Raw genomic sequence first — 13,231 nt, 5'->3', positions numbered from 1 at the left:
TTTCTTGTTTAGCCTTCTCAATTTCAAGATGTGCCCTATACATGACCACCTTCTCTTGCTCATTAAATATCTCCTCGAGCACTTCCTTACTTATCACCAGTTCTTTCTCCCCCAGTCCTGGCCAAAAAAAAAACTAAAATTGATTACAATCATTATACTAGATCGTGTGTTATTTATATATACCGACATGAGAATACAAACATTGCCCCACCAATGGAAAATGTTGTATTGGTTAAGAACTGGTAATTGGCAACTTCTTCTGCCCCGGAGGTAACACATAGCTTCAGTTCGGTAAACCAAGTACGAAGCTCCATCATTTCTTGAACAGCTTCGGTTGTCGTCAGTGTAGTCGGTGGTCTTCGAGTTCCCTCAGGCTCCAACAACCACTCTGGTGGGTGGTAAGCCATCGACAAAGGTGTATCACGAGGCAATCTATAATGATCACGGATGATAATCTCCAAATCTTCCAACGTCTCTGTGGGCTTGACTAAAACAGTATACCCGAGGTCACTAGGCTTCCTCTGGAAAGTCCAATGCCCATCCTCATTACGCCTCCAAGCCCCATAAAACAAACGCACACGTAGTGGTGTGGACATCTGAATTTAAGAGCATATCAGTAAGTAATGAAGATATATAAATAACAACTAATATTATCCTAAACCTTTTTTGCCTATAGTCGTTGATATGTTATGAGCTTTATGTGGTGTGAAGCTCGTTAATGAGTAGCGGAGCTATTTATAGAGGAGGAAATATGTAGAGTAGAAGATAAGATCAACATGTAGCCATATATGGAATTATTTTAAAAAATAGGTCGCTACTCTATTATAGCTATGATGATGATATTCGATTTCTGATAAAACCGATAAAATACTATGATTTATGATACACTTGCAAAGCCTATTGCAGTTTCAATGCGCGTGCCTGACTTGATGAGACCGGCACATGGAGTTTTATATTTCAGTCTGATAGTGGTACCGATATGTTTTGATTTACAAATAATGGACAGTAAAATATATATCATAGATGTTTTTATCGCATAACAACACCATCAAAACATTACCGGATTTGGACCATACATTATAAATAAAACGAAGTTGTTTATCAGTACATTACAATTTAAATGGGAACATTACCAGATTTGGAATACTAAGGCATGCAAGAGGACAGAAAGTCAATAATATTAGAAAATATTCTTGATTAAGCTTGATGAAGATGGAAAGAACACACAAATAAGATAGACTTACTACTATCCTTTCAACATTCAAACTTAAACAACATGCAGACGATAGAACAATGAACAAATAAAAGCAGCGTTACATATAACTGAGAATTATAAATCTCACACCTTAGAGACACTTAAACAGTGCATCAACTTATACTAAGTAAAACATCAACCATGGGGCTCGTCTACAGCTGCTCCTTAAACTCATACGCCAAATGGCAGCCCTCCTACCTTCTTCTTCGAGCACTTCATGACTTATACTTTTACACGCTTCAATGCCATAGATAGCATGTGTGGCCATTAACAGCATTGCCATTAATCCCGAATCAGCTGGATTTTTATTATGTGCAACAGATTTAGGCCTTGCAACATCATAACACTGAATAACGGGCTCTGCTCCGACGGTTTCACCAACATATCTAGCAAGATATGGTAACATCTGCAAAATGGACTTGATATACTTCTCGACGGAACTATCCTTGTACAGTGTCGCATTGCAATCCAGAACAGTAAGAACCCCAGTACGAGCATCAAAACAAATCACAACCCAATGTTTCGTCCCAACATTGAATGGAAAGTAGTACCTTATTTGGTGAACCTTGGGATCATCTTTAGAAGGAAAAATATCCCTCAACCCTTTCGGAAACATATATGCCTCTTTATTTCGACTCTTAAGAAACTTCGGATACGTCTTGTTTATCGAAATCACAAATTTTGTATCAAGAAATGCAGCACTACGGGAACCTTCTGGAGGGAGGTTAGGACAGACCGCAAGACATGAAACTCGTATAAGAATATCCATAACCTGCCAAAATATGTATCCAATGATTCAGACAAAACAACCATTATTGTTACTAGTTGAGGATGAAATAAACAAAAACGACAAACCTTTGTGGACAAAAGACGTGGCCTCTCAAGAATAAGTTGAATGTCTTTAGCATAAACGGCAAGTCCAGCAACGTTAACAACGCTGGAACACAAATTATAATAATTAATGTAACATAAATTTAAGTAAATGATAGAGTTAGTAAGTGAAAGATGATATAATGTTAGAAAACTTACAACTTCTCCCTCAATTTAACAGACAGCTGGGCATACTTCCTTGTCATGTCAGATTGATCATCAATTACAAATATGTACTTCTGTGCTTCTCTAACTCGCGACATAATGTGACGACCACATTGATAATCGTCAACAAGACCTGAAGGAACCGTTTTGTGCCTCTTACTTTTCCGTGATACTTGACCTTCTTCAATGTTGTCATCAACTTTAGTGAGAGAAATACATTCCCGTTCAGGAACGTCTGGTACGAAAATATGTTCTTCCCCCTGATTCTGCTCTTCCTGAGTTAAACAAAGGGAGAACGAAGGTTCACCAGTCGGGTTTTCACGTTGCCTCTTATTACCCTCCTTTATCAACAATAAGAAAAAGTTGTAAAATTTCTTTCAATAATGAAGGAGCAGTCAAGAGTGCAAGAATTTAGAATTTGGTTTAATGTAAAATATTAAGAAAATTACCAAACTTTCGTGAAACACATTTTGGCGTCCACGATTCTGGCTATTGGCTGATTGTGCACATGTCTCTGCTTCCGGACTACCACAAACAAATCCGGGAGCAACAGGGTCTTTCTTTGATGGAGTTAGATTCTCGTCCTAATAACAAAATATAATGTTGACAACACAAGTGAGTTCATAAAAATCTAGTACAAAAATTACCATTAGGCGCAGAAGACAATAAACGAAATTATAACCTGGCTCATACGATTTGATCGTGGCGGTGTAGAGTATTCGCTTAAGTTTCAAAGCACATTTCCAATAGTAATTGCATTTGCATCATCTACGGAAGCAATAACTGTAGCTGGACCTGGTACTTCTATCGGAGCTGCCGTTGGAATGTGAGAAGGGCGACGATGAACAGACCCCTCGTCCTTAAACATTGCACGAACCTTTTCAGTAACAGATATTATCATCTCCTCTTTGAACTTAACAAACATATCCTTCACTTGTACAACAACTTTTCCTTCCATTCCATCAACCCTCGCACATGACAAGTTAATCTTATCCTCCATGTAAGCTAACTGAGGTTTGATTTTCTCCATCACAAGCCCAACGATATTACCGGGTTCAATGTTTTGACCATGCGAGTGGACATATGTTGCTTTCCTTGACTTACAAGTCGATTTACATGACTCTCGCATTCGCTCCACATCCGTCTGCCTAACCACACCGCGAAATAAAGAAGTTGTAAACTGATGATTTGCGTTGATGCATGCTACAAGGTTCTCAACTTTCGAATCTTGCTCTTCGTCAGACCAACCTAAATTGGCTTCGTCAATTGACCGAGTACTATCCTCATTTAGAAGCGAATTAACATGTGCCTACACATATAAATAATGATATAATAGCCATCTTGTAAATTAACTTTGAAGTGTTTACGTAAATATAGCATCATGCTTGGAAAAAAATTTTTGATTCCAATCCTACTATATCTACACAACCATACTAACATGAACTTAAAAAATCATAACATATGACTTACAATGCATCGCTTGTCCACATTTCGGGCGTGTGCGGGGTTAAGAGTTTTTTTCTTAGTAAATATATCACGACCATTTCCATCTATTTCATCACTATCTGATTCTGATGATGAACATATCTCTTGCACAACCTCAGTCAATGAAGGAACTGCTTCTACCATTACAAGCAGGAGGGCGAGCGCAAATCCTTTTACAGCTATCGTGTTTTGAGACAAAGCTACCTCATCTTGCTCTTTAATACTACCCATTAGCATTTCAAAAGCAAGTCTCCCCCATGGATAAGAAAAAAAATCTTAAAGATCTTCCATTGCTTCAACATGCTCCCTCGCTATCTTCATCTTAAGGCTTGTTGGGAGCAGAACAGATTCCAGAAGTGCCAAACAAGCGTATTTGATCCGAATTTCCTTGTCCTTCACAGTTTTATGGTATAGCATTTTTATGACTGAAGAAACTGTCACAACCTCCACTTTCCCAAATAAAGATGGCCAATACGGTTTCTCAGATATTGTCTTCTTAAGCTTCATCTTCGACTTCCGAGGATATTTACCGCAAGGTAGTCCCGTGACAATAGCAAATTCTCGAAGAGAAAATCTAACCGGTTTGCCAGCAAATCGGAACCAGATTTCGTGCTTCTTCTTCGTTTTCAGCTGTCTTGATAACAAATACCTAGCAAATATACCCGAGAAAATCGGCTTATCTTCTATATCTATCAATTTTCCAAAAGAAGATCTCCTAATAATATCAACTTCCTCCTCGTCTAACGCATTAAAAATCCTCTTTAGGGCATTGGATGACTGATACGTCAGAAGACGAACCCCTACTGGTTCCTCGCCGGTGGCAAACATCATATTCGGAATTGGACCCATGTTTTGATCTTCCGGTGACTCGGGAAATCTACAAGCCGTGCGGACACCATCGTTACAGTTGTGAATCGACAAAACGCTCCAAGAAGTTCACCTTCGTATACTCCGCCACCGTTACAAAGAAAGAAGAGTTGTGAATAGTATTTCGCTAATAATGGAAGAGAAAGATTTTTTGCAGTCGTGAAGAAATCTATTACGTGATGATTTACTACCCTATACCATCATTATTACACTACAAGCTACGAAATCCTAAGGTTCCTATAGCCTATTAATTAGATATCTATGTAATAGGGATACTTGTGGAATATATGAAAAGTGAAACAGTAGTATCTTGAACACCTAAATAACTTTATTTTCTTGTGTATCGAGTGCAATTGCCCTAAAATATATATCAATTCTGCCCAGACTTATCATTTGCTTGCCCTCAAGCAAAATAGAAATTAAACCTGTAAAAAATACTAAAAAATGGAGAAACTCTCTTATTCTTTAGAACACACACTTTTACTGTTAACTACTGCAAGCCACATCAAATAATACCAACCTTAGAAGGTAATTTCATATACTTGACATTTTTCTTAGCAACCAAACCATATCCAGCCCACATCTCAAAAGAGATATCCAAACTCACCATCATTGACTTCATTTAAAAGTTTAATGTGCAGTATCATCAAGGGAATATCGATCATAGGGCACATATTCTTTTACCTTTTTAGGTTTCTGATCACACAGACAATCTTATCATGGTTCTTTTCCTCTCTCTTTTCTCACTTTTCTCCTTTTGTTTATCTTTTTTTTTCATGCTTCAAAGTGTAAGCGAATTTAGATCATATGAATTTTTTTACCCCTCGTTTCTATATTTATGCGATCATTCTATTTGAAGTAAAATAATGGATCACATGAATTTTCTTACCTTTTTACTCTATAGGAAATTATGTCAATCTTGTCTTTTCTTTCGGCTTTTTATTGAAGGAAAGAGAGGATAAATACACTTACACTGACTTGTTTTCAGATCTGAATAAAGAATCTGATCCGGTATATACCAACCCAAAGATAAGAGACTGAAGTTGATTAATGTTTTAAGTCAGTTTTGGATCCTTTGGACACTCTCACAAGTGTGTATGTTATTAACAAATCGATCCACACAAAGCGTGTATGTTATTAACAAATCCATCTACATTGACTTTTCCATTTTATCAGCCTAAAATCAATAACTCAAAAGTATGATGATAAATAAATAGTTAGATGATTGGTTCGAAAAAAGCTTATAGCCTTAGTCATGCAACCATGAAAGTGTAGAAAAAAATTCTAGGTAGAATGCTCATGTTTGTTGGATAAAATGTGAAGTGTCTTGCTCTTGTTTCCTGCAAGTTTTCAGGTTTTAGCATCGGAATTGCTTTTCGGTCAATAAATTAGTATATGCTTCACCAATCTCCCTTAAACAAAAAAAAATTAAGATAGAATGTTCACAACAAATCTCATGTACTTTTAAACTCAAAAAGCAATTGATAATGAGATAAAGTATTTTTTTTATCGTTTATTATTAAATATTTGTTTTAATTAAGATAATATTTTCAAATTTTAATACAAAATTCATAAATTTTATATGGAAATATTTGAAGTCTATCTTGAACTGGAAAGCGATAGGATGGGTAATAGACAACATGCTGCATCATTCGACATTTCAACATTTTGGGACATGCCGTAAGAATTTGATCGAGATGATAAAGGAACCTCTGGCATGATCGATTTTTTCGACAGAGTTGAAGAAAATACAAGAACTGAAGAGAAAATTCCACGATTTCAGGCTATTCTACATTTCCAGGGGACAAAGTGCGACTGCTGACCACCAAAAGTCTGACTAATTGAATAGCATTTAGATGTTAAAAAATCTATAAAATAACTAAGTAAATGTGTTTGATTTAAACCATTATCCGATAAAAATGAAGAGACTATTATTACGGTAATTTTCTCAAATAGTATCTTTTAATTTTTGTCAAAAAAGTAAACTAACCAAAAAAATTTCATTAAACATGAAAAAGATCATTTTACTCATTTCTTTATAAATATATAAATAATAAAAGATTAAAAAACAAAAATAAGTTTTTTTTAATTTCAAATTATATGTTTTCAAATTTGAACTTTTTAAGAAAAAAGAAATTTCGGATTTTTTCAGAATTTTTTATTTATTTTTATTTTATTCTTCAAATTCGAAAATGTTTTTGAAACTATTTTAAAAAATTTAATATTTATTTTCTATTTTTGGAAAAAATTTAAAACTCCACGCCCAAATCGTATCCTTTAATTCTAAACCTGAAATCTACGATAGTTAGTCCTAAGAATATAAAAGTATATTTATCCTATAATAATATTTTGATTATTTTTTTTTCTTAGATTTATTTTTGTTAAAATAAAATAGAGAGGACTATCATATGAATTCTTCAAAAAAATTTGACCAAAGAAAAAAAAGATAGTTAAATTTCTAACATCATAGGAAGACTCTGACTTGAATATAAAATAACGACAAGATAACACTTTCCCGCAGAAATAACGGAATAAAAATATCGAATAAAATAAGAGTTTCGTGTACAAAAGAAACAAATAATATATTAAAAAAATATACGTCAGCTGATATCCGGTCGGCTCATTCTTGGCAATACATGAACCGAAACCGGTTCAAGCCCTTGAGGGTTCTCCACGGTCCAAATCTTTGCAGGCTCCGCCATAACATCCACCACTAAAATTCTTCCGTCAACGGTAACAACACAGAGTTTTCCGGCGACCGCCGTAACTTGCTGAGCTCCTTTAAGCATCTGTTCTCCACCTTCCACCACCGTTACTTCTCTCCATTCTCTCTCCTCCTCATTATATATTCTCACTGTTCCATTCCTCTCATCAACTGAATAAAGCGCCTCCTCCTCCATAGCCGCCACCGGGCCTCTCCATCCCGCCGCCATTTCCTCCGGCATCGCTTCCCAATCGTCGTTGACGACGTCGTATATAGCTCCTTCTTTAATCGCATCCCCTTTAACATTCACCATTAAAAGCTTCCTTCTCCATCCAACTGCGTCAATGGCTTCACGGCTAAACCGTGAGTCTCTCATCTCTCTTAACTTCTGCCAGTTACTCCGATTATGATCCGTGAGATCAAGTTTCTCGATCGATTTCGCGACTGTTGACGAGAATTGTGAGCCTACACCACTAGCAACGTATACAACTCCGCCGCAAGCTCCGGTTGCACACCACCGTCTCGGGGATTCGAATGGTGGCCCGGAGGTCCAAGTAGAATAGATTGGATCGAAAATTAGAGGGTGAGAGATCGCCGGAGATAATTCCCGGTTACTCCCGGCGATGAGAACGAGTTTCCCGGCGGCGGAAACGCACTGAATCGGAAAGTTAAATGAAATATACGACGGATGACGGTAGAGAATCCGGTGAAGAGGTGGGTCAGGTGGAGGAGGAGGAAGCGGATCCCATTTAGAAGAAACCGGGTCGAAACACATGAACCGGATAGCTGGGTTGACCCGAGCTGGATCCGAGTTCGAATCCACGAAAAGCGCGTAGAGAGACGAGAACGGTGGAAACTCGGGGGAGTATACGAGGCGGCGCCACCGTGTACAAACGGCGGCGAGTAGTGACGGACTGCAGACGAGGGAAAGGCAGATCTCTGATACGTGGTCGGGAAGTCCTTCGATTATGGCGATTTCTTTTCCGCCGTCGGTTCTTCTTCGCTTCGCCGGCGGTGTTACCGCGGCGACGGTAGTCATTGATCCAGACCGTTTCGGTTTCTTTTCTCTGTCTTTGTGTGTTTATGGTTAATTGTCTTCAGCTTTTTGGATTTAATGAGATTGCGTGAACTGTAATGAAAGAGAGGGAAAAGTTCTGTAGAAAGAGAGCCATATATCAAAAAGGCCAAAGTTGGAAAGTGTTAACATCGATAATAAATATATAAAGCTAACTAGAAAAATCTATTTTTTACATTTATAGCATCATATATGATTAGAGGCAAGTGGGTATTAAGACGACAAAGTATGACAATAACTGAACAATATGTTATTAAATAAAATATCTTATAATTATTTCAGGAATAATATATATTGAAAAGCTATTTTGGATAATGTGGAAAATATAAAACCGATATGTAAACTTATTTTCTAACATAAATAATGAAGCTATAGAATAGATTGTTCAAGTAACTAAAATGGATGTGAACGTATGGGGATAGATACAATCTCTGTTTTAAAAATCGGCCGTCTAGCCGCCTAGGCGCTACGCGTCACTCTTCCGTCCTGATTTATGTCAAATCGGTTTAAAAAATCGGATATCCGATTTTTTTCGCCTAGACCGCCTAAATGACCGTCTAGCCGCCTAAATGACCGCCTAGCCGCCTAGGCGGCCGCCTAATCTATTTTTTTATTTTTTTGTTATTTTTTTTATTTTTAATAATATTTTTATTTGTTTATTTGATCTAAATTTTTATAAATATCATTTCTATTCATAATTTTGATGAAAATTACACTATATTAAGTTTATATATTCTATTTGTGTGTTTTATACAATCTTAAACATGAAAATTGTATTAATGTTATACACAATTAAACATTAACATGTTTTATAACATAGTAAACCATCTAAAAATTCCGCCCCGCATAATTTCCGATTAATCCCCTATTTTCTCTTTAGGCGCTAGGCCTAACCCGACAGCCCGACTAGCGCCTAGCGCGTTCCCGAACAGGGGATACAACACAACTAAATCCAATGACTATGCAGAAAACAATTTCTCAAAATTCTTATGTTTCGGTAGGACCTTTTCATTTTTGCAACAAATATTTTTTTTTATCGAAAATCTATATATATATATATAAAGGAGAACTTCTTTTCTCCAGGTGAAACCACGTCAGCAAGCAGGGATACCTAGACGTGACACATGGCATGATTTAAACATTTGAGAAGTTTTGTTTTTGGGCTATTATTTGGGCTTGATAAATTAATTAATTCATGATGGGTTGCTTATTGTTTGTGGTCCATTTTAGGAGCATCCGCCTTCTCCATAAAAAAAATTTCACTAAAACCCTAAGAGAAGATTTTGTTCATCTTCTGCGAGAAACTTGAAACGCTTTGTCGTTATGCCAAAGCGAAGAGACGTATTCAACGCAGTCATCAACCATTGTCGATCAATCCTTCAAGCTTCCCCATTTACTGCATTCGTCAATATCTACGACTATAAAAAGGTATGTTCTACATCTTGAAATTCATCAGTTTTTCTTATCATTCTAAATTTCCTAAGAGATCCATCCTCAAAAATGGCCTTATTCAAAATCTTTTGAAATGGCTGATGATTTAGATTTCGATTTGTTTGTTGGTTTTGTTGATTTTGTTTTAGTTTGTTCTTTTTTATATTATCAAAATTTAAATTCTAAATCTCCTGTTTGTGGGAGAAAATAGTGTTCAGGTTCCTGAATCTCTTCACTGGCCAGCTCTGTTGTCTTGCCTTAAGTATTCACTAACACTTCCCCTGCTCATCCAAGTAAACCTAATCAATTCAAAAAAATTGTGCTTTCATTATGTTGTCGATACCTACATATATTTTTGTGCATTCCTTCAGACATAACATAATGAAGGTGGTGTATGACTGGGCAAAAGGATCTAAGTTTTATGAGATCATGGAGATTGTCGTGTTCTCAAAGACAGCTTAACTTGATCAGAACGACAAGGAGAATGGAGGAAGTTCTGTAAAAGCTCATAGTAGCTAGAAAATTTACATGCAAGACAGCTTGAAGTTAAACTAGAAGAAGTTGTTTCCGAGATCAAGAGAGACATTGTATTTGCAGCATTTGGTTTATCTCCACTAACATTAATGAAACAAAAGATTTCAATAGGATTTCACCAAGGTTTTGTTTTACCCATTTACACTATAATATCATTTCTTTTAGTACACTTCAAAAATAGTTACATGCAATCTACTTTCCAACTATCAATCTAATGATCGATTTAAATAATAAATTATGAAGACGGTTTATACATCAGTTGAAGTACCAAAACTGGATATTCAGTGATACTAAAGGCAAACAAAAATCAGTTGTACATAAAAACCTAAATGAGCAAAAAAAATAATATATATATATATATAGAGAGAGAGAGATTATAACTAAAATTTAGTTAAATTTTAATTCATTTTGCTCTTAATTATATATAATCTCAATAATAAAATAAAAGAATTTTAAAATTTGTAATCTAATTTATAATCATATCATGTATATCTATAGAATATATTTATTTAAATACAAATAAATGAATTACTAATAAAAAAGTCTGCGCGTAGCCCGTGCAAAGCCCTAGTAAATAAATAAATCAATATCCACTTTAAAGACAAGACTTGTGATACAGTTCACGCCAATACTACTACTTGGATTGTAATTGGATTGCTCTCGTTGATGCATGTTGTAACTATGGTTCTAACCTAACCAAACTATAGTTTGATGGATTTTTTTTTTTGAACTAAAACTGCCACTTTGCCATATTGCATCTAAATTTATATTTTAGTGAGATGGATTTACACGAGAGAACCATAAATTACCTTTGCATTGGGGTTCATCATCAGTTAGAGTTGGAGCAACCATTACATCTCTTTAGTCAGAAGCAAAGACTCTCTTTTTTTTTGCTAAAAATGTAAATATCATTTCAAAAGATGAGGTTTACAAAGAGTGGTTAACAAAATGTAAAACCTCTGGAATTAGTTCCATGGCAAAAAAGTAAAAAAAACATGGAAGCAAAGATGAAAATCGATATTTCATCCGTTCAGCTTGGTAGCGAACATGAATAGAAAGAACCAATACAAACTTGAAGCACTTGAATGAGAGATCGAGCCAATATCTGTATGAAAGGAGAAACCTGAAGACAAAGTGGAACTACGGCCAACAACGTGAGCAACAACGCGAGCAAGAAGCCAATTCAGCCTGTCACCTGAGCAAAAACCATTCCTCTAAAGTAACATAGAGGCCCGTCCGAAGATCGCCCTCAAATCTGAGCTGGGAGACTCGTCTGAGACCAAGATCCGGCCTTAGACGGGATAACAGTAACTACCAATGCTTAATAGCGTTCAACTTCCACAGCCGCACTAGCCTTCAAAGTCGGCTAAATGAAAGGGGCAGCATCACCACTTAAGAGCCTTACTACTTCCTTTTGAAGCTTCGACAATCGTTAACACAATAAAACAAAGATACTCCTTGACCTGAACAGCTTAATCTGCAACTCAAACTCAAGAAAACATGCAACGCAAAATCTCAAGAAGAATTTATTCATAACATAAACTTTGATCATGGGTTCAAGTTCACTTGGTCTTAAAGGATACTACAAAACACTTACATGTTACACATGCGAAGTAAAAATTCTAATACAGAAAACATTTGCTATATTTATTACGGGGGCATTGAATTTACCAAGCATTTCTTTCCGTATACAAAACAAAAACACATCAATGTTCATGCTCTTAGTCTTAGAACATCTCCAATGTACACCTCTATATTTTTCTCTAAAATAGAGAACTCTATTATAGAGGTGAAAATGCTCTAATGTATGCCTCTATAATAGAGTTTCTCTATTTTAGAGAAAAATATAGAGGAAAGTTACATTTTCCCTCTATATTTAGAGGTGAAAATAACATATCTCTATATTTTTCCCTATAAATAGAGGAACTCTATAATAGAGGCATACATTGGAGCATTTTCACCTTTATAATAGAGTTTCTCTATTTTAAGGGAAAATATAGAGATAGATATAGAGGTGGGTTGGAGATGGTCTTAGAAAATAAGTCCCATTAAATTCAATTTTCTACTCATCAAAATTTTTGTCCATCCCAAGGCAACACCAACAATAATACCAAATTTGATAGTATTGAATTACACCAAAATTAGTTTTTAAGTGTTGAAATTAAATTTTCATTCCCAACTATAATATTATACTCTACACCAAAAATAATATTATATACTATTATTAATGTTTTAGTTTTAATAATTTAATATATTAGTTATTTATATTGACTATTATATTTTATAACATTTACATTTCATGGTTATTTGTTTAAATTTGGTAATTTTATTTATACTGTTTATTTAAAAATATTATTTTCTTTTACTTAATTTTATATTAATTAATTTATTTTATGTAAAACATTAGTTTAAATTAAAAATTTATATATTTAAAAATAAAATGTACACAATATATAGCTTTTTTATTTTGTTACAATTAAATGTAATTGATAATATTTATTTATACTATAATAAAAAATATTAGCAAAAATAAAAAATAATATGATATATTTATTTTTAATAAATAATTACTTTAATATTTGATGTGATAAATAGTGTTACACAATCACAAAATTTGGTATAATATATTCACAAAACACCAAATTCAGCGGATTTGTGTTATTTTTAATATTTCACTAGAGATGAAATTATACGGAATTTAATACTTTGGCATCTTATTGAAGCTGGCTTTAGTGATTATATAAGTCTTGCATTCTAATCCATGTTTACTCTGTAAACTGTTGTATTAATATGTTAAACGTATTTTTCTGCAGAAGAGACGTCAATTAAAGTAGACTGAGGTATC

General features: G+C 34.9%; 2 protein-coding genes across 2 annotated transcripts; both read right to left on the bottom strand.

The window, feature by feature from the left end:
- Window positions 1-1,373: 1,373 nt before the first annotated feature.
- On the bottom strand, window positions 1,374-4,006 carry LOC106412771. The gene is made up of 6 exons (XM_013853672.2): window positions 3,761-4,006; window positions 3,030-3,599; window positions 2,740-2,874; window positions 2,285-2,631; window positions 2,111-2,192; window positions 1,374-2,027 (listed from the first exon to the last, which is right to left on the bottom strand). Exons 1-6 carry the CDS (start codon window positions 4,004-4,006, stop codon window positions 1,374-1,376), a joined length of 2,034 nt encoding a protein of 677 aa, XP_013709126.2.
- A 3,100-nt stretch (window positions 4,007-7,106) lies between these two features.
- LOC106412772 (F-box/kelch-repeat protein SKIP25-like) lies at window positions 7,107-8,568 on the bottom strand. The gene has a single exon (XM_013853673.3). The coding sequence runs from the start codon at window positions 8,383-8,385 to the stop codon at window positions 7,243-7,245; it is 1,143 nt and encodes a 380-aa protein (XP_013709127.2). The 5' UTR covers window positions 8,386-8,568; the 3' UTR covers window positions 7,107-7,242.
- Between the last annotated feature and the right edge of the window lie 4,663 nt (window positions 8,569-13,231).

This window comes from Brassica napus, chromosome C8 (genome assembly GCF_020379485.1).
Source record: "Brassica napus cultivar Da-Ae chromosome C8, Da-Ae, whole genome shotgun sequence".
NCBI classification, from domain to species: domain Eukaryota; kingdom Viridiplantae; phylum Streptophyta; class Magnoliopsida; order Brassicales; family Brassicaceae; genus Brassica; species Brassica napus.
Note: the sequence above shows the minus strand (reverse complement) of the source record. Positions and strands in the feature narration are given on the sequence as shown.